Source organism: Cervus canadensis, chromosome 2 (assembly GCF_019320065.1).
Source record: "Cervus canadensis isolate Bull #8, Minnesota chromosome 2, ASM1932006v1, whole genome shotgun sequence".
Lineage (NCBI taxonomy): Eukaryota > Metazoa > Chordata > Mammalia > Artiodactyla > Cervidae > Cervus > Cervus canadensis.
In genome coordinates this window covers 76200177-76221686 of record NC_057387.1, presented here as the reverse complement: position 1 = coordinate 76221686, position 21510 = coordinate 76200177, and the positions used below count along the sequence as shown (strand labels likewise).

The 21510-nt window shown below is 41.7% G+C and overlaps 1 protein-coding gene across 2 annotated transcripts in view; it reads right to left on the bottom strand.

Annotated features, from left to right (window-relative positions):
* JAK1 (Janus kinase 1) overlaps positions 1–21510 on the bottom strand; it is a 244595-nt gene that overhangs the window by 54286 nt on the left and 168799 nt on the right. For both annotated transcript variants that reach the window (XM_043461071.1, XM_043461070.1), the window contains 2 exons: positions 7108–7190; positions 1123–1321 (listed from right to left, as the gene is read on the bottom strand). In XM_043461071.1, the coding sequence (XP_043317006.1) occupies positions 1123–1321; positions 7108–7113 (205 nt within the window). In that variant the 5' untranslated portion in view covers positions 7114–7190. The remainder of the gene's footprint in view (positions 1–1122; positions 1322–7107; positions 7191–21510) is intronic.

Below are 21510 nucleotides of genomic sequence, written 5' to 3'. Positions count from 1 at the left end.
TGGCTAAGAGAATAAACACCATAAACCAAATCTCAAGAGAAAGGGGAAAAAATGTTTTTAAAGCTGCTGTCACACCAACCTCTCCCGTTTTATTTCAACTCTGGTATTTAAAGAATTTTAAGCAGAAAGACAGATCAGAAAGAAAATGGGTTTTCTAGACAAACCTAACTCAGGGCTGGCTCTAAGACAAGGTAGCTTATTCTGGAAACAGCCATACAATTCCCCCACCACCCCCATTGTAATAATCCTCAGAGCTGCTCTGAGGACTAAAGATGATGTAAGTAAAGCATGGATCAGGCTACCTGCCATCATAGCTACTGAATCCACCATGATGAAACGAGTTGATTTTTTAAAAAACAGCTGTACAAAGCTGTACAACCATCACCAAGCTCCAAGTGGATTAGATATTGCAGTTTCTATCAATTAACTTTACCTGTCATTTAAAAGCAGGTAGGCAAAAACTGCCAATGACTCCGAGGTTTAGAGGATAATGAAAGTGGCTTTATTTTGTTAGTTTGGTTTCCCACCTTCTGAGGGCAATAGGCTAACTTTAGGAAGAGAAGCTTCACTTAAAAATATATAAATATAAAAAAGGATTGTGTTGTTCACAGCTTCACTGTCCTTCCTTTTCACAACTTGGCAATCTGACCAAGCCACAAAGTGACACTTAACTTCTCACTTCAATTTAGCATCACGATATCGCTGGGGTGGGGAGGAGGGTGTCAGGCACAAAAGAGGCAGGCCATGGCAGCCTAAGGATAGATCACACTTTTCAGAAGTTTTAAACTATTAACATATTGAGAGATGGTACTTACTGAGCTTATAACTTTGTGCTTTATTCATTTAGTGCTGACATTCCAATTTTATAGATACAGGGGAAATTAGAAAACTAAGCATCATTTTCTCAGACCCCCATTAATGACAGAGAAGGAATAAGTTACCTTGCAGTGAAGACAGTAAGAAGTGAAATTTTTAGAATTAAATTCACCGGCCTAAGGCTGAATGCCAGTCAGTGGCTGAGGCTGGGCAGAACAGCTGAGCCACAGAACCCAGCCCTCTCTCTCCCCGGTGGAGCTGCCAGGGGCAGAGACCGGGGCCTGCCGGGCAGCCGCTGGTACTCACAGCACTCCTGCGCCGCTCGGATGCACAGCTCCTCCGCCGTGTACTCTCCGCCGCCCAGCCGGAGAGGCTCCCTGTCCGACAGGTAGAAGAGCACTTCCACCCCCGGCTCAGGGGCCTCCAGATTCATCTCCGCCTTCTTGGAGCTCCTCATTTTAGCACAGAAGGCCATGGCACTGCAGTCCTCTTTTATATTTAGATACTGGAGTGGAAGGAAAAGGAGATTACATGGTCATTCTACGTACTAAAAGTTGGTCAAAGAGTGTTTTGAAGGGAAGCAAGGAGAAAGATATGGTTATTAGATAAGGACCTCCCTCCTGCCCCTCCCCTCCCTGAAAATCAAATGCATGGGAGCTTACAGCAGAAGCAACCATGGAAGGTAATCAATTATGCACCCTAATGAATAAATTATTGTCAGACCATATTCTCAAAAATCAGAGTGATGTAGACATGACCTAAATTTATATTCTCTATTTCTACACAAGTTGTAGCTGAAAAATGTGCCTCATTCTGGAACCACTGATGTTAATGTTACTAATATTCCTGCTACCACTAGACCTACTGGCACAAATTACACTGCCTTTTAATTTTATGTCTATCTCACAGTAAATGACAAGCTCAATGAGGGCATTAACTATCCTTACTTCATGCCCCTAGAATCTCACTCAGGGCTGGCTCTGAGACAGTGCACACAAAAGGACTACAGACTCGTGTTCATAAACCACATGGACAGATCACGAGAATTAATGAGTGCAGCCAGGCCCCTTCACCCCACAGACGGGGAGGTCGATGGGCAGCACTCTGTGGCACCAGAATGTGAGCGAGAAGCCCTGCTTTCAAAGATCAGAACCCACTGGTGAGAAGTTTGCAAATAAGTTACTCACCTGAGCCCCCTTGGTGGGGAGAACAACTAGAATCAAAGAGACAACCTCAGCAACTTAACCATGGGTGCAGAGAGAAAAGAGGGAGGAACCAGAGAAAGTCTCAGGTGTTCTTTCTCCCCCTCACCCCAACACCAACGGCCTCAAACTAACTTCTCTGACCCCAGGTTCCTACTTTCCTCCTGCCTACTTAGCCCCCAAAGCACACATCAGACCCTCTAAAGATTCCCCATTAATCTAGAGACCAACTCTAAGCTGCTAACAGAGGCCTTCCCTCAACAGGCTAGCTAGCTTCACTGGACTCATCTCACATCACCCTCAGTCTCTTACTTCAGGCTTGAAATCCACAGAGCTGCCATCTTCCTATTACCCACCCCCTAGTCCACCCACCACCAATGTAATTTTTCTCATTTTCCTGCCTTTGCTTAGGCTGATCCTCCACCAGGAGTACCTTTGCACCTTATCCCTTTCATGGCAAACTTCAATTTTCTTTAGAACTCAGCTCTGATATTACCTCCTGCAGGAAGCCTCCAATGAACCTCCACCCCACCTCTCCACCTCCTGAGTGAGATGCCCTCTCTCACACTCACCACACTGCACTGAGCACGCTGAACTACGATCCTCTTATTCTCATGTCTGTCTTTCTCTCAATCCCTCGTGCTATGAGTTCCTTAAGGACAAGCACAATGCTGTCCATCTCTGTACCAGTGCCTAGCACAGGGCTTGCGGAATGACCCAAACCAAGCTATAGAAGGAGAGCCACTGTCAGTTCTCTTCATCAAATTCCTGTGCTTAGTCTATTAGCTGCCCTGATGAAGAGATACTTACAGGAAGGACACAAACCAGGTACTCCTCAATGCCACAAACTAAGAGGCATTTGGTTTTACCTGTTTAATCACCAAAGTAAATCTGAAGTTCAAATTTTTTCAAAGACCAGGCTGAAAGATTAGCTCGTAACTCATCTTAAGGTTCAGATCAACTATCAAACAAAAAAACCAGCACTGGGCTTCCAACTCTACCCTCCAACAAAAAATAAGAGATGAAAAAACAGTAGCTAGAGTCTGCTTCATAACATAAGAAAAACCTTTCTCTTTAAGACTCTGAACAAACACAGCAGGGGAAGAATTCGAAGATGGTATCATACCCTTTTACCATAAAAATATAATAAGGAAAGTATTCATGATTATATATGTAGAAGATGAGGGACCATTTGAAATAGAAAAAGAAAATACAATGTCCAACAGGAGAGGGTTCGGTAAACAAAATTAAGAGTATCAACACAAAGGAACACTATGAGGCTGTTCAGTTCAGTTCAGTTGCTCAGTCGTGGCTGACTCTTTGCGACCCCATGGACTGCAGCATGCCAGGCCTCTCTGTTCATCACCAACTCCCGGAATTTACTCAAACTCATGTCCATTGAGTTGGTGATGCCATCCAACCATCTCATCCTCTGTCGTACCCTTCTCCTCCCAGCTTCAACCTTTCCCAGCATCAGAGTCTTTTCAAATGAGTCAGTTCTTCCCATCAGGTGGCCAAAGTATTGGACTTTCAGCTTCAACAGCAGTCCTTCCAATAAACACCCAGGACTGATCTCCTTTAGGATGGACTGGTTGGATCTCCTTGCAGTCCAAGGGACTTTCAAGAGTCTTCTCCAACACCACAGTTCAAAAGCATCAATTCCTCGATGCTTAGCTTTCTTTACAGTCCAGCTCTCACATCCATACATGACTACGGGAAAAACTACAGCCTTAACTAGACAGACCTTTGTTGGCAAAGTAATGTCTCTGCTTTTTAATATGCTGTCTAGGTTGGTCACAACTTTCCTTCCAAGGAGTAAGCATCTTCTAATTACATGGCTGTAGTCACCATCTGCAGTGATTTTGGAACCCAAAATATAAAGTCTGCCACTGTTTCCCCATCTACTTGCCATGAAGTAATGGGACCAGATGCCATGATCTTTTGTTTTCTGAATGTTGAGCTTTCAGCCAACTTTTTCACTCTCCTCTTTCATTTTCTTCAAGAGGCTCTTTAGTTCTTCTTCACTTTCTGACACAAGGGTGGTGTCATCTGCGTATCTGAGGTTATTGATATTTCTCCCGGCAATCTTGATTCCAGCTTGTGCTTCATTCAGCCCAGCATTTCTCATGATGTACTCTGCATATAAGTTAAAAAAGCAGGGTGACAATATACAGCCTTGGCGTACTCCTTTTCCTATTTGGAACCAGTCTGTTGTTCCATGTCCAGTTCTAACTGTTGCTTCCTGACCTGCATACAGGTTGCTCAAGACGCAGGTCAGGTGGTCTGAATATTCACATCTCTTTCAGAATTTTCTACAGTTAATTGTGATCCACACAGTCAAAGGCTTCGGCATAGTCAACAAAGCAGAAGTAGATATTTTTCTGGAACTCTCTTGCTTTCTTGATGATCCAGCGGATGTTGGCAATTTGATCTCTGGTTCCTCTGCCTTTTCTAAATCCAGCTTGAACATCTGGAAGTTCATGGTTCATGTATTGCTGAAGCCTGGCTTGGAGAATTTTGAGCATTACCTTACTAGCGTGTGAGATGAGTGCAATTGTGAGGTAGTTTGAGCATTCTTTGGCATTGCCTTTCTTTGCAACTGGAATGAAAACTGACCTTTTCCAGTCCTGTGGCCACTGCTGAGTTTTCCAAATTTGCTGGCATATTGAGTGCAGCACTTTAACAGTATCATCTTTTAGGATGTGAAATAGCTCAACTGGAATTCCATTACCTCCACTAGCTTTGTTCGTAGTGATGCTTCCAAAAGCCCACTTGACTTCGCATTCCAGGGTGTCTGGCTCTAGGTGAGTGATCACACCATCGTGATTATCTGGGTCATTAAGATCTTTTTTGTACAGTTCTATGTATTCTCGCCACCTCTTCTTAATATCTTCTGCTTCTGTCAGGTCCCTACCATTTCTGTCCTTTATTGAGCCCACCTTTGCATGAAATGGTCCCTTGGTATCTCTAGTCTTTCCCATTCTATTGTTTTCCTCTATTTCTTTCAACTGATCACTGAGGAAGACTTTTTATCTCTCCTTACTATTCTTTGGAACTCTACATTCAAATGGGAATATCTTTCCTTTTCTCCTTTGCTTTTTGCTTCTCTTCTTTTCACAGCTATTTGGTAAGGCCTCCTCGGACAGCCATTTTGGTTTTTTGCACTTGTTTTTATTGGGGATGGTCTTAATCCCTGGCTCCTATACAATGTCACGAACCTCCATCCACAGTTCATCAGGCATTCTGTCTATCAGATCTAGTCCCTTAAATCTATTTCTCACTTCCATTGTATAATCATAAGGGATTTGACTTAGGTCATACCTGAATGGTCTAATGGTTTTCCCTACTTTCTTCAATTTAAGTCTGAATTTGGCAATAAGGAGTTCATGATCTGAGCCACAGTCAGCTCCCGGTCTTGTTTTTGCTGACTGCATAGATTCTCCATCTTTGGCTGCAAAGAATATAATCAATCTGATTTTGGTATTGACCATCTGGTGATGTCCATGTGTAGAGTCTTCTCTTGTGTTGTTGTAAGAGGGTGTTTGCTAAGACCAGTGCGTTCTCTTGGCAAAACTCTATTAGCCTTTGCCCTGCTTCATTCTGTACTCCAAGGCCAAATCTGCCTGTTACTCCAGGTGTTTCTTGACTTCCTACTTGTGCATTCCAGTCTCCTATAATGAAAAGGACATCTTTTTTGAGTGTTAATTCTAGAAGGTCTTATAGGTCTTCATAGAACTGTTCAACTTCAGCTTCTTCAGCATTACTGGTCAGGGCACAGATTTGGATTACTGTGATATTGAATGGTTTGCCTTGGAAATGAACAGAGATCATCCTGTCGTTTTTGAGACTGCATCCAAGTACTGCATTTCAGACTCTTTTGTTGACTATGATGGCTACTCCATTTCTTCTAAGGGAATCCTGCCCACAGTAGTAGATATAATGGTCATCTGAGTTAAATTCACCCATTCCAGTCCATTTTAGCTTGCTGATTCCTAAAATGTCGACGTTCACTCTTGCCATCTCCTGTTTGACCACTTCCAACTTGCCTTGATTCATGGACCTAACATTCCAGGTTCCTATGCAATATTGCTCTTTACTGCATCGGACCTTGCTTCCATCACCAGTCCCATCCACAACTGGGTGTTGTTTTTGCTTTGGCTCTGTCTCTTCATTCTTTCTGGAGTTATTTCTCTACTCTTCTCCAGTAGCATATTGGGCACCTACCGACCCGGGGGGTTCACCTTTCAGTGTCCTCTCTTTTTCCCTTTTCATATTGTTTATGGGTTCTCAAGGCAAGAATACTGAAGTCATCTGCCGTTCCCTTCTGCAGTGGACCACATTTTGTCAGAACTCTCCACCATGACCTGTCCGTCTTGGGTGGCCCTACAGGGCATGGCTCATAGTTTCATTAAGTTAGATGAGGCTGTGGTCCATGTGATTAGATGGGTTAGTTTTCTATGATTGTAGTTTTCTTTTTGTCTGCCCGCTGATGGAGAAGGATAAGAGGCTTATGGAAGCTTCCTGATGTTATAGACTGACTGAGGGGGAAACGGTCTTGTTCTGATGGGCAGGGCCATGCTCAGTAAATCTTTAATCCAGTTTTCTGTTGATGGGTGGAGCTATGTTCCCTCTCTGCTATTTCCCTGGGGCCAAACTATGGTGGAGGTAATGAAGATGATGGTGACCTCCCTCAAAAGAGGCTGTTAAGGTGACATAAACCTAACTGAACCAATGGCTGAAAGATGTCTGTGACACTGCCAAATGAAAAAAGCATAGTATGTACATTATGACCCTTCTGGTGTTGCCTATGTACAATCTGGAAAAACAGACAATAAATTGCTAACAGTGGTGAATATCTAGGAGGAATTATGAGGGAAGTTTGACTTTATACTTCCCATTCTTCTGTAGTTAAAAAAAAAATCTCCAAAGTAGCACATGGAACATTTGGAATGAAGAAAAATTAAAATAACAATATAGAAAAATAAACGGCTATAGAAAGGTAGTACTACAAGTTTAGGATCAGTTTCATTATTCTTTATAGAGACTATTTTCTGTTCTGTCTTTCTTTTAAATACGCAAATGCACATACCTGCATTTATCCGGCTGTCCAATGTCCCCTAAAACGCAGACTGGATTCTCGTCTCTACTTTTCAAAACCCATTCAGAGCTGAGCTAAAAACAAAGAAAAATAAATAAATCAGCTGCAGAGGTAACTGCATCAGAAAATAAGAAAACATTTTCATTAAGGAAGCAGCCTAAACCAAAACCAGGCAGGAAAAAGCATTTCAGAGGAAGAAGTGGGGGGAGGGAAAACACTGATGAGGACACAGAGGACAGAGAGGCATCTTAGGGCATAAAAATCAAACAAGACATTATTTTCACTGCTTCAAGAAAGAAGCCAGGAACTTTTGCTTTGTGGCACAGAGTGCCCTGTCCATGTGAATGAGGACCATGTACCTTTTCTGTCCACAACCTCTCTCTCCCCTGAGGCTGTGAACAACAGTTGAGGATACCCAAAGGTGTGCACTTTTATTTCCCATTTCCACTTCCTTTAGAATCACCCTCCTCCCAATCCAGCTTAGCCATGGCTTCATTTTAACGGTGAAACAGCAGATGGTATGGTGATAGGAGGAGGGCCTGGGAACAAATCTGACCAATGATGCTTCCAATTCATGAAATATTTTTTGAGTCATTTTTATTTGAAAACTTAGGCAGCAAATAAAGGCCCTCCCAACTTCCCAACCTCACCTCAAAGCCTTATTCATACTAAACAAGAATACCATCTTGGTTCTGCAGAATTAAAGTACCTGGTCCCATTCTTACCACTAACCACCAAAACCACCACCACACACAGCTCTGTATTGTTTTAACAACTTTCCTTGGTGCTTCTCACAAACTCTTTTTAAGAGTAAGACTATGTTTGCAAGTAAAGAGCAACCATTCTTAATGATTTGAAAATGGCTGCCAAATTAATAGAGATTATTGTCTCAGTTTTCTGTTGGCCATTCCACACATTTTATCAGAATCTAGCTTTAGGAAGAGTACAGTCCCATGCATTACATGGCAGAAGTGGAGGTGTGCCTGGGGAAAGCGAGATGAGTTACCTCTGAGGCTGCAAGGCCAGTATTCGCACAGGACCTTACAGTCGAAGTGGGAGACAGCACAAATGAACACACAAAAGCAACCTAAAATCAGTGGGTGTGGCATGACGTCACCTTTATGACCACTGCTAATTCAGTGACTGATACTGGAGAGGGCTTCTTTGGGAAGGTTTTGTGCAATGTGTGTGCAAGCTCCATCGCTCAGTTGTGTCTTTGCAACTGAATGGACTCTTTGTGATTGATCCCATGGACTGCAGCTTGCCAGGCTCCCCTGTCCATGAAAATTTTCAGGCAAGAACACTGGGGTGGATTGCCATTTCCTACTCCAGGGGATTTTCCCAACCCAGAGATCACACTCGAGTCTCTTGTGTCTCCTGCACTGGCAGGTAGATTCTTCACCACTGTACCATCTAGGGAGCCCTCTTTCTGCAGTGGATAAGGCAAAACCAATGACAGGAGACCAGGCCGAAGATACGAGTACAAATTTTAATGTGATGACTTTGACTTGGCTATTTTGTCATGAACAATTTTTTAAAAATTCAAACAACAAAACACTATACTTTTGGCTTCAAAATTTTATGTAACCAATTGACTTAATTAGATAAATAGATACCCTGCCCTGAGCAAAACAGAAACCTGAAATGAGCTACATGCTAACACCGTGCTTTGGCTCAGAAGCAGGGGTTCAAATCCCATATTTAGGAGACTCATCCAACAATTATTTTTGAGCAGTTCTTCATGCCAGAAGCTGAGCTATATCAAAGGATGCAATGAAGAAGAGCAATATGGTCACTGCTCATGTGGAGTTTACAGTCCACAGGACTAACAGAATCAAACAAAGATGCACAGAAAGACATAATTATAAAAAACTTAAAATGCCATGAAAGAAAAAGAGCATATAATGATGAATGTGATCCAGTATGGAACTCAAGAGGGAAGTAGCACTGAGCTGAGATGGACCAGCTATCATGCGAGGTCAGGAGAAACCAGTTTGGGTAAAAGTAGAGCATGTGCAAAGACCCTACAGAGGGAAGGAGCCAGTCTGTCTCCCCAGCTGCATAAATAGAGAAAACCCTCCAAAATGCCTTTTGTGTGTGAGTAAAGAACAACACTAACCCATTCATACCTACTAACAGCACAGCATGTCTGAGGCCTTGCTACCCGTTTCTTGTAGCACGCTCCCAAAGATGAACAGAAATCAACAAGACAGGCTCCATGCTTTAGAGCAATAAGAAGCTGGCCCCAAACCAGAAAATGGACACACACTCAGAACCTTTTAGAGCAGGAAGGGACCTGAAGTTCCACCAGGCACAGGCTCTTTCAGAAGGGCTAACATGTAAATCTTTTTAAAACCCACAAAGCATTTTAATATGCACCATCAGGTCACATGTTATTTGAACACGGAAGTCATGTTGCTCTTGGGCTCATATAAGATTGAGGATCAGACTAAATCACCAAGATTCTATCAAAACCTACAATCAGAAAGGGTTTGGTTTTCCCCTTATTCTTTCTCTACTACAAGCAACACTATATTGAAATCACATTGTACCTATTTTCAAGCTGACCTTCAGTATTAACTGGACAGAATAATAAAATGGTATCGATTTGTGATGCTTAGCCTAGAGTTTAAACTCTGAGAAATCAAGATCAGCGATAGAATTTCTTGACAATATGTATTTACTATGATGTTTTTATAGGCTGATTCAGTAAGAAGATAAGATAAAAACTTAGAACACACCCATATAGCACTTAAAAGTCATGCTAAGCACTTAAACCTAAGACTGGTGACCCATATGAAATGATGATTCATTTAGAATGACAAGTGTCTTTTGGTGCTACAGCATTGGACCAATGGCTTCATTCAACTAACATTCCCTTCCAAATAAACTAAACAATATGCTCAAGCTGCTTAACTCTTAGAACAAGCAAGAAAAGAGCAAGATCAATTATAAATACTTTGGATAATTCCAAGAAATCAATTCAAGTTTCTTGCTACAAGATACAAAAAGTAAATCTTTAATACTAGAAAAACTGACCAGTAGGAATCACTCAATACCCTTTAAAAATAACATGATCCACTGGATTCCATTCCCAACTCAAATGAATACATAGAAGCTCAGAAAATAGGAAGGATAAAAGTGAGTAATCAAAAGCTCTTTGATGATACCAGTGAATCCTTCCATCCTAATCTACTTAGAAATTTTCGAAAATTTGAAAGGAAATGCCTTTCTTCCAATGATAAAGGATTACTTTAGTGGTTCAATCTTGCAGACGCTACTGTACATAAAAAAAAAAAACAAGGAACTTTCGTAAACTCTCAATTTCTTTTTTTTTTTTTTTACAAAAGTCTTTTTCAAGAGACATGAATATCTAATACTTTATGAATGAGGGGAAAGTAACAGAAAAAAAACTCGATTCTGTGAGTCTGAACAGGACTAGCTACAATAAATGGGATAGTACAACTATTTTTTAAGACACAAAATTCCAGAAATCAGTGTCTGAAGATACAGAAAGTCTGTTTAATTTTCAAGGACATCTTTTGAACTACAATTATCTATTAGAGAAGAACATAAAACTAAATTTTGAACAGTGGAGATGACAAAGATAAAAACAGATCATATTAATAGTCGCAAATATGATGGTAAGAATATGACTACTTCGGGCCAAAGGCCATGGCCAGGTTTACATGATAAAAATAGATTGGATGGTGGTTAAAATCAATGACAAATGTATATGTATAACTGAATCACTCTGCTGTACAACTGAATCACACTCTTAATCAAATATACTCCAACATGAAATTTTTAAAAAAATTTTTAAAGAAAGGACTGTCATTAAACAAGGAATAAATGAAAGTAAAATATAAATCTTTTGAAAAAATCAATGACACGACTCAAAATATTTTGGTTTTTACTAGAGAAACCAACACATCTATAGTGAGTTACTTTATGGATGCCTTAAAGTAATCAAAGCTTTTGATTTCTGAAGTAGAACATACAAATAAAATGTTGATGAATTAAGATATAAACCCAGAAAAACTGAAAAGGAAAAGTTACAATTTAGAAAATGTCCTGAAATTAGCTGCTTAATATATTAAGAAATGTTAAAACTGAAGATCTTAAACGCTAACTATCTCAGCAGGCACCTGTCTCAAGGCTGGTGGGGAGGCCTGATGCGACAGTAGAAGCTCCAAGAGGGCAGGGGCTTTTGTCACTTTCGTTCCATGCTTTACAGTATCAGGCAATCAAGAAGAAGCTAAATGGTTAAACGAAAGATGAAGGTAACAAAGCAAGCAACATTACCCAATGGAAATATCACTGTAGTTCAGGGTGTGGTGTTATTGCCTCTATATGCATCTAGCAAGTGGACCTTGAGAAGTCATTTTAATCTGAATCATCCATGAACCTGAGAAGAAGCATCTTGTCCGACAGATCAGAAAGATCTTTCAAAAAAATCTTCCTGAAGCTCCTACAATGCTTTTATCAAATGAAGCTACAGAAAGATGTTGGTGCTAAAGCGATACAATGCAGGCTTTAAGGCAGAGGACTGAAGTGGGCTGTCAAGTTGCTTAGAAGAACAAAGAACAAATAAATATGGATTCTGAGCAAAAGCCTGGTCACAAACCAAAGCCCCATTTCAGAAGTCTCAGATGACACAAAAGCGCAGTTAAAAGTCTGAGCTGGAGTCCTAAGGACCCTGGTTTGAATCCTGCCTTCCCCGCTGACTACCTATTGTAATCTTAGGCAAGTTACTTAACATCTCAAACCTCAGTGTTCTCAGCTGTAAGTGGAAGGATAAAAAACAAAAGAGCATGTATCTCCTAAAGCTGTTAAGAGTTAACTTAGTCAATGCATATAAAGCACCCAACACAGAGTATAGCGGGCAGGAAGCATTCCTACTTTGCTTGCAATTTCTGTTAAACTGATTACAGATTGATGAATGCAGTTCCAGTCAAGGAGAGGGAACTCCAGTGTACACCAAGCATCTGCAACATCGCATGCATGAAGCAGGCGTGTGTACTTCATTCTCCTAAAAAGCACAAGTTTTAGGCCAATCAGCGGAGGTGCCAGATATCAAACATGTGACGGATTCCAAAGATCCTGTTCTTTCCACAGGGCATAGAAACTGCTTTTAAGTGCCCTCCCATCACCAACACCACTGTCTTCTCTGGCTTCTGAGTACTTTCTATAGTCTAACGTTCACCGAGGAGACTGATCTCACTCCAGGCCACTCCCTCCAGACACTGAAAGGACTGTCATTCTAACTTATGGGTGCTGGGGGAAGGGACAGTTGGGGAATTTGGAATGGACATATACACATTGCTGTGTTTAAAATGGATAACCGACAGGGCATAGCACAGGGGACTCTGCTCCATGTTATGCAGAATGGGAGGGGAGGGGAGTTTGTGGGGAGACCATGGTTACATGTGTATGTATGGCTGGGCGCCTTTGCTGTTCATCTGGAACTGTCACAACACTGTTTGTTAATCGCCTATACCCCAATACAAAATTCAAAGGCAAAAAAAAAAAGAACTTTTGTTCCAAAAAAAAAAAAAAACCACTGAAGGGCCCCAGGACCTGCCTGCATTCCAGCCCGTAACTAACCCGCACTGCTCGGGCAGGAGGGTAGGGGTGAGGTGTGGGGAGGAAGTTCTGACGGGCCTGGAACAGGCCCACCCCAGCGAGCGTGAAGCCTCCTAGAGACCCAACGCACACACAAACACCAGGAAAGCGTCTTTCTTCCCTCTCAATTTCATCTCTACACACACACAGACACACACCCTCCCTCCTTCCCCGGGAAAGCGTCTTTGTTCCCTCTCAGTCTCATCACTGAGGGCTTTGCACCCACCAGAGCCTTAGCAGCGACTGTGTCTGTTGCTCCCAGTGCCCCCTGCTTTGCCGAGTCCCAGAAAACTGTTCTGATGAAGGCATCACAAGATGCTATGCAAAGCTGGTGGATTCCAGCCAAAAAGATGACATAAATACAAAATCTGCATTTTTTTCCCTGTCAGCAAGTCAGAATTATGGCTTTTCTATATGCCACTCCTGCCACACAGAATAACTCACTTCTAACTATAGCAGCAATTCCAGGAATACCCCAGAACCGTAAGTGCTGCTTCATTTACAATAAACTTCTAGGGATGATCAAACAATCAATGTCAGCTCGATGGGCTGGGGCTCTCTGCACTGCTCCCTGTGAGCCTGCTTTCCCTGACAGACTGCTGCTGGTCAAAGTAAATATATTATATACACCTTTACCTAAAAGCCACGCTGTATCAAAATGCTTTGCTATCCCCCTTTTTTCTCCTTTTACCACTAATGCATCTATAGTGTTACTAAAGAGCACAGAATATAGAGGTCAAAATATGGTGACAGAAGTGGATTCTCCAAAGATGAAAGGGGGGGTGGAGGTGACTTGTCTTCATCTTTTGTGCTTTCTAACCATTCATTGCTAAAATACTTATAAAACACTTGTACCTTCACAATAAAACCTTGTAGTTGCCTGGTACTTTATAGCTTAAAAAGGGCTTTCACATCTATAACCACATTCGAGTCTCACAACTCGTTATAGATGAGAAGACTCAGCTTCAAACATTCCCACGGTCAAGCGACCAGTGAGTAGCAAGATGGGGTTCAGACACATTTCTCGGCCTCCAGCTTCACTGCCCTTTCAGTTCGCCACACTCCTTGAGCAAGGTGCAGGCTTTGGGGGAAATCGAAAGAAGTAGAATGTTTAAAATCTAAATCCACCTAAACCCACCAGTCTATTGAGAGCTGGCAAGATGAACATGTACATGGGAAAACTCAAGAAATCAGATGTGGAGGGGATGCTGAGAGACAAGAGTTAAGAACTACAGGAGTCAAGGAGAGAGAGGGCTGTGGAGTGACCAGGGAGAGTGGACTCGTTTCCAGCCGTGAATAGTCAGTCTAAAAAGAAATGAAGATGCAGCTCTCCTGGAAAAGTGCCAGGGGGAGGAAAACTGAGAGGATGGAGGCACAGGAAGGGCTAGGCAGACCAGGAGGGTTCAGGCGGGAAAGAGGGAGACACAGTGAAAAGGTGAAGCAGGGTCAGACTGAGCAGTGTGTGCTGCAGACACAAGAAGACTGTGTGTGTTGTAGACAACAAGAAGAGTGTATGTGTGTGTTGTAGACAATAAGAGAAACTGCCTGGTACTGAAAAAGTCTCTAAAGCGGAGTTCAAATCCTGTGTAATAAGTGTTATACAACCTCTACAGTTCCTCACAGAACAGAACCAGTTAGAAGCCTAGGCCTGGAGTCATCTAACCTGGGTTCAGACCCCAGCTCTACTCTCTGTGTGACCTTAGCCAAGTTTTTCAACCTGTTCAAGTTCCTGCTTCCTCTGGGATTAATAAAGTATCTACTTTACAGGGCTGTTGTGAAGATTCTAGATTTCTCTAAACCTCTTCTTCTACAGTAAGTTTTTACTGGCTCACACTCAAAAAGCTCACAGTTCATTAATCCGTTTTCTGTGAACATAGTCAAGGCTTTTGAAAATGTTTAGATTAAAAAAAAAAAAACCACAGAAGTCACAAAGCAAACAAACCCTTATCGTACAAATGCTTGAAATCATATTATGCTGCACCTAACACAACTAGGTCTTCATCAACTTGTAGTTCCAAAGTGTCACGATGCAAAGACACAGACCCTCTTGCAGATATGCCATCTGGCAAAACTTAAAGGTAACTATAACTCATAGGAATATACAGGAAGTAACCCTGAATCCCCTCCACCCCTTGCCAACTTTTACTAATTTGTGTGTCTGCTGCATATTCACCTCCTCCCTCTATTATGTACTAAGCTCTTTGGTGACAGAAATCCATCTAACATGTTCCCTGTAATTCTTTAACCACTTAGGGTACCTGGATACAAACAACAGACACCAGCTCTGTTTACCTTAGGATGAAAATAAATTAAGGGAAAGATTTAAGAACACAGATACAGTCTGATAACAACATCATTCTAGCAAGGCCACCACTGGTTACCAGCCATCACCACAACTGACTCCTGACTCTGCTGTTTCCACAAATGACCTCAAGCCACGCCTATATATTTGTACCCTTCCCACCAGATGCAGGTGGCTCTGGTGGTAAGAATCTGCCTGCCAGCGCAGGAGACTTAAGAGACATGGATTCAATCCCTGTGTCGGTAAGATCTCCTGGAGAAGGGCATGGCAACCCAACTCCAGTACTGTTGCCTAGAGAATCCCACGGACAGAGGAACCTGGTGGGCTACAGTCCATAGGGTCACACAGAGTTGGACATAACGTAAGCGACTTGGCACACATATACTTCAGATGCAAAGTCTTGAGACAGAGAAATCCAAGAGGCTCGGCTTGTCCACCCCCAGTTATGTTTCCGTACCTCCTTCAACATTCAGAGCAAAAATGGACAGTCACTTCAGAAATGAAGGGTGTTCAGATGCTGGACAATGTCAATGCATGTTAACTGCAATCAATGGCAATGTCTACCCCAGTCTATACCCCAAAGGAGCTCAACTAGTGACTCAAAATATAAGTGACACTGGGGAGAAAAATAAAGGGAAATCTCAAGAAAAGTGTTTCCCTACATGGGCCCCTGCACCTCTCCTCAACCAAGAAACTGTCATCAGGTTTTATGTTTAGACTTGAAATAGCCTGCCAACTATGCCAACTTCTGCCTGCACTGCAGGCAAAGCTCCTCTGCGAACCGTGTTTGCACAGTTAGTAATCCACTTGGTCTTCACCAAAGCAGCAGACTTGATCATGGGGTCAACAGGCTCCTCCCTCCAGAGCACGGCTCCTCTCCTTCCTCACCATCTGTCCAAGTTGTCTGGCACCAGCTGAGAGGCCAGTCACAGTTACGCACCATTATCTGACATCTTAGGAACCGATGCTAACATCCATGCTTTACTTTTTTTAAGCCATGGTCTGCAGTAAGAAATGTAACTTACAGCACATGTGCATATATGATAAAAAAAATGAGTTTCATAGAAAAATATCCTTATTACATGCAAATCACTATTTTCTATTCTATACTATTTTGTTCTTTAATAATAGAGTTTAAACGCTAAACAAGATCCACAAAATCAGAGTCCACTAGTGAGCAGTAAACCACCATTTGAGAAACACTGGTTTAAAGGACTGAACAAGATTACCAAAGCAGAATTTACTTTATAATCACTGTTTATGGTCAGCTGAATATAAAACAGTGGAGTGTGTCTCATCTGGAATTCCTTTGACCATCAGCTGGTCGTCACCCTTCTCCCACACAGTGCGGTCTGTGATGTTTTCACACCAGCAGCTGCTCTGAGATCCACTGTGCACTGCCACACTCAGTCTTCACTTCACAATACAGTTTCTTCTCAAAGAAAGCTCTTCAGCTGGTTACCTCCTAAATCCATAGACCAAGAAAATGTAGAAACAATCCCTGCAGAGCATGGAAGATTCAGGTTTTAAATTCTGCCATTACCCATGATTTATTCCCACAGCCCCCAGTTTCTAACCTTAGAATCACATCTCCTAGTGCTTTTTACAGTAAACTAAGAAATTCAAAGTCCATTCTGTTTGCTTTGCATCTGTGCAAATTTTTCCATGTAGTTTATGGAAACAACCATTGTGAATGGGGAGAAGAATTCAGTATATTGCCACCAATGGGTATTGCTAGGGAGAGGGATAGCTTCCCAAGCCCTGAAGATTTAAACAGTACATGGATATATGATGAATTGGTGAGGAATCCTCTGTAGCAACTTTATATTTTTCTACCAGTAACCTGAAAAAAGGTGAGGAAATACAGCTATTCTCTCTCAAGATACTTACTTTATCCTCTGTTCATAAGAAGACAGAACCTCAATGAGACACTTTTGTGTACCCTTAAAGCGAGGTACTAAGTACGTCCAGAGCATGACTACATCCATAATTTTTTTATCAAAGAGCCTCTGTCTACTTGAATTACACTTGAATTTAGCCAAAACTTGACAACACTTGAATTTAGCCAAAGAGGCATCCATTTTGTTGCACCAAAATATTCAGTGGCAGTGTCTGGTCTTCATTCATTCCATTGAATTTTCCTTTTGGTATTTTTGGGGGAAGGATGGGAATGGCACAGATTCCAGCTGCAGAGCTTCTTTGGTCTCTCCTTTAAAGGGAATAAAATGTAGAAAAAGAGAAGGGGAGGATAATTTGCTAAAAGCACTTCAAAGATAAATATTATGGTAGGATGTTAAAGAGGAGAAGGCAATGGCTCCCCACTCCAGTACTCTTGCCTGGAAAATCCCACGGACCGAGGAGCCTGGTGGGCTGCAGTCCATGGGGTTGCAAAGAGTCGGACACGACTGAGCGACTTCACTTTCACTTTTCACTTTCATGCAATGGAGAAGGAAATGGCAACCCACTCCAGTGTTCTTGCCTAGAGAATCCCAGAGACGGGGGAGCCTGGTGGGCTGCCGTCTATGGGGTCGCACAGAGTCAGACACAACTGAAGCAACTTAGCAGCAGCAGCAGGATGTTAAAGACACATTAAAAAGAAAAACATAAACATAATTATAACTAGAAGGAGTGACTCCCTTGCTCCTGAATATCATTCATTAGGTAAAATAACCAACGAATCAAAAGCTCATCATGAAAAGCCTGTGAAGCAGAGTTTAGTGGGAATAAAAGAACGCAAGAAAAGATATATCATCAAAGGAGTTACTCACACAAGAATGTGACAAAATAATAATATATGATTGGTTGCCAAACACAAGACACACCCAATCAGGGCAAAATAACTGTTCAAAAGAGAAGGTGTCAGTGGGGAGCTGAGGTAGTTAATCTAGTCCAGAGAATTCAGAAAAAAACAGCACGATGGAGTTAAACATTCTAGTCAAGAAGACGTGAGTGAGAACACTGGCCTTGCCACTCAGCCGCCTGGGATCAAGTTACTTTTTAACTTTCTCTGATTGTTTACTCTTTGGCAAATAAGGATAACAGCAATTCTTTGACAGGATTGGTTTCAACTCTGAGAGAAAAAATATATATACATCTTAGTAGCACACCTGGCTCACAGCAGGCATATAATAGTATGACTACTATGGAGCAGGTGGGATTTGAACAGTGCCTTTAGGAATGGGGAAGATACAAATAGGAAGAGAACAGTAGCTGACTGAGGGGAACATTCCAAATAATGGAAACCTGAAAAAAATAGCAAAAGAAGGGGGCAGGGTAAAACTCTTTGGGGACAGAAGGTCTGTGTAGAACAGAAAGAAATGGGGAAAGGGAGAAAGCTGACACCAGTTTACAGCAGATCATAATTGCCCAACTCAGGAGTATGGACTTTCCTTTGAGGAGAGAACCCCAGAGAAAAACTCAAATCCCCAGGCTCACATGAATTCCTCAGAAACGAGAAAGTCTCCCAGCATGTGAAAATGTGCCATGTGGGGGTGGCGGGGACTTCAGACCCAAGAGATGCAGGGGAAAGGCACAGGGACACTTTAAATTCATCTGTGGACAGTAATATCCTTCTTCTAAAACATTTTAAGTGAGTCAACTAGTCCTTGATGAACATACAGGCACTGCACTAAGATTCCCCACCTCCCCCTGCCCCCGGTGTGAACATCCCAAGATAATAAAAGTTAACTGAGTGAACAGCCCCAAACAGCGCCACTGGTAAGAGCTAATTTGAATATCCACATGAGGGATCCATACTTTAACCCCGCCTTACTATGTACACATAACTCCCACAAAGAACAACTTTAAAATAAATAAATAAAATGAGATGCTAGAGGTTTTCTTCTGTGAATTACACTGTGAATGAGTCAGAAAACTTCCCAAAGCTTTTGTCCTCATAGCTGAAGAGGCAGGCAGTCTGTCTGGGACATTTACTAAGAGCTCTGGGGGAGTGAACATGTTGATTCATCATCCTCTGTGGAGCAGCCTCACAGAGGAGTTCATGGGGCTACCCTTGGGAGTCACTCTGAATTATTTTTGTAACATCTTGTCCTTGGATAAAAGGGAACACTGGAGTCAGAAACAGGAGGTCAGAAAATCATCTATGACTCAGTAGAGTTGTTTACACAGCCTTGTTTCCCTCATAGCCAGAGTCAATGTTCTAGATAATTAATAGGCATAAGGTACCCAAGTTTCCAGGGATCTAAAGATGGCAGAATTCACAAAAATCATGTTCAATACAAATTTCTCTGCCTTTGATGATCCAGAAGACCGTATCAGACCTTCTCAGGCCTTAAAATCATGATTTTGACCAATTTTCGTTTCACAGAACCATAAGAGGTGGAACTGGAAGGGTAGGGGAATCCAATTAATAGAATTTGCATGAACAAGTTTCCTTGCATGATCATTCATCTAGACAGCCTCCATGAGTCTACATAAACATTTTATCAGCCCATGGAGCTCTCTGATGTCCAGCCAGGTGTTCCCTGAAAATTTCTGTCTTGGCCTAAAGAACTGGCTGTCCAGTGCATTATACCTGTACTCACAGCTAAAAAGTACAGAAATGCAGCACAAACCAGGTCCTCAGATGCCACATCTTATGGATCCCATGCTGCACTAAAATAAATATTAATGAAGGAAACTCTGCCTTTTTAGCCTTTCTCCAAATGAATACAAAAAAGCAAAGCTGGCATAACTATACAAAACCATTAACTAATCAAAATCAATAAACGCAAAGTCAATAAACACAATTATATACTTTTTACAGCTTACACAGCACTTTCAATACATGATCTCCATTAATCCTCACAATAATTTTAAGCATCATTCCTCTTATTTTAATAATAAGCAAACTAGGCCTAGAGATACTAAGTGCCTTGTAAAAGGTTATATGTATTTATTAAATGGAACGCATATCCAAGTCATCAGGAGGCAAAGGAATTGGAAACAACTAAAGAAAAAAAATGACAAATGATCATGGTGAAAAAGGTCAAGTTTCACAAACAAATTAAAATAACAGGATGCTATTTTTTTTATCTAATCAGTAAATGCGGTGAAGTTGTTTTTAAATGTAGATACCATCCTGGATTAGAGTTATAAACTATTGTTATCTTCAAGTTATAAAAGTTATTTAGACTCATAGTAATAAAAATATACATTCAACAATGTAGAAACATATCACTGAAAAGCAAAAGTTCCTCTCCCTACTTCCCAGGGATAATCACTATTCAGTTTTTTTGTGCATCCTTTTTTAAAAATATCTTATTTTATTTGGCTGGGCCAGGTCGATCTTCACTGTGGCCTGCAGCATCTTTAGTTGTAACGTAAGAACTCTTAGTTGCAGTATGTAGGATCTAGTTCCCTGACCAGGGATTGAACCTGGGGCCCCTCCACTAGGTGTGTAGTCTTGGTCACTGGACCAGCAGGGAAGTCCCTACGCAAACTTTCTTGAGGACAATCTGGCTTCGTATCAATTTGGACTAAAAATCCTCACATTTTGATTCAGCAACGCCATGACATATTAATGAGAAAAGCAGGTTACAAAGCAGCCTGCAGAGGATGACCTATGCTGTACACACACACACACACTACCCTAGAGAGAAAAAAGATGGAAGGTGGGGAGGGGGACACTGCTGGAACCTTCTGGGATTAAAGATTACTTCATTTTGCACACTTTTTAAGATTTTTTTGAGTATTCTACCACAACTATGTGTTATTCTAATCAACAGGAAAAGTAATTTGCCCAAGTTGTACATGGAGTTAGGGCTGGGATCAGAGGTTCAGGAGACATGATTCCTAGTCAACTGTTTAAGCCACTCTACCTGCTGTAAGTTGAAAACAGTTCAACAGTTACTAACAATCCAAAGCAATTAAGATGTGACAAAGCAAAAGATAATTATTTGTTAATGAGTGATACAGATATTAAGTGCTGTGACTTCAGAGGATAAAGAGATCATTGGTCCACAGAATGATTCCAAAGGTGTCAGAAGTCAGAGATTTAGACAGGTAAAGAGCAGGGCCGAGCTCTATCTCAAATGAAGATGAAGATGTGATGAAAGGCATCGGGAAGAAAACCAGTTCGTCTATCTGGCGGACAGTAAGCAGACAAGCATATTAATGAAGAAAAGCAGGAAACAGGACCAAGGAGGCAAACTGGAGTCACACTGAGATGGAAGAGGTGATGGTGGACTGGAGAGGGCCTGGGAGTCACAGAGTGCTAACTCCTCCAAACAGTAAATAAGTCCCAATCATCCTAACTGCTCTGTCCCCATCATGCCAAGATTTCTCCCTCAAATTAAGGCAATGGTCTCCTAAAAAGTTCTTGCTTTCCTTTGCATCTGCCTCTATTCTAGTCTCCACAATGCAGCCTATTTCTAAACTGCAAATCTGAAAATCTTACACCTTCTCTTAAACTCCTTTATTTTCTACTCTCTTAAGAAAGATGTCTTTCAAAGCCTCCCACAGCTTAT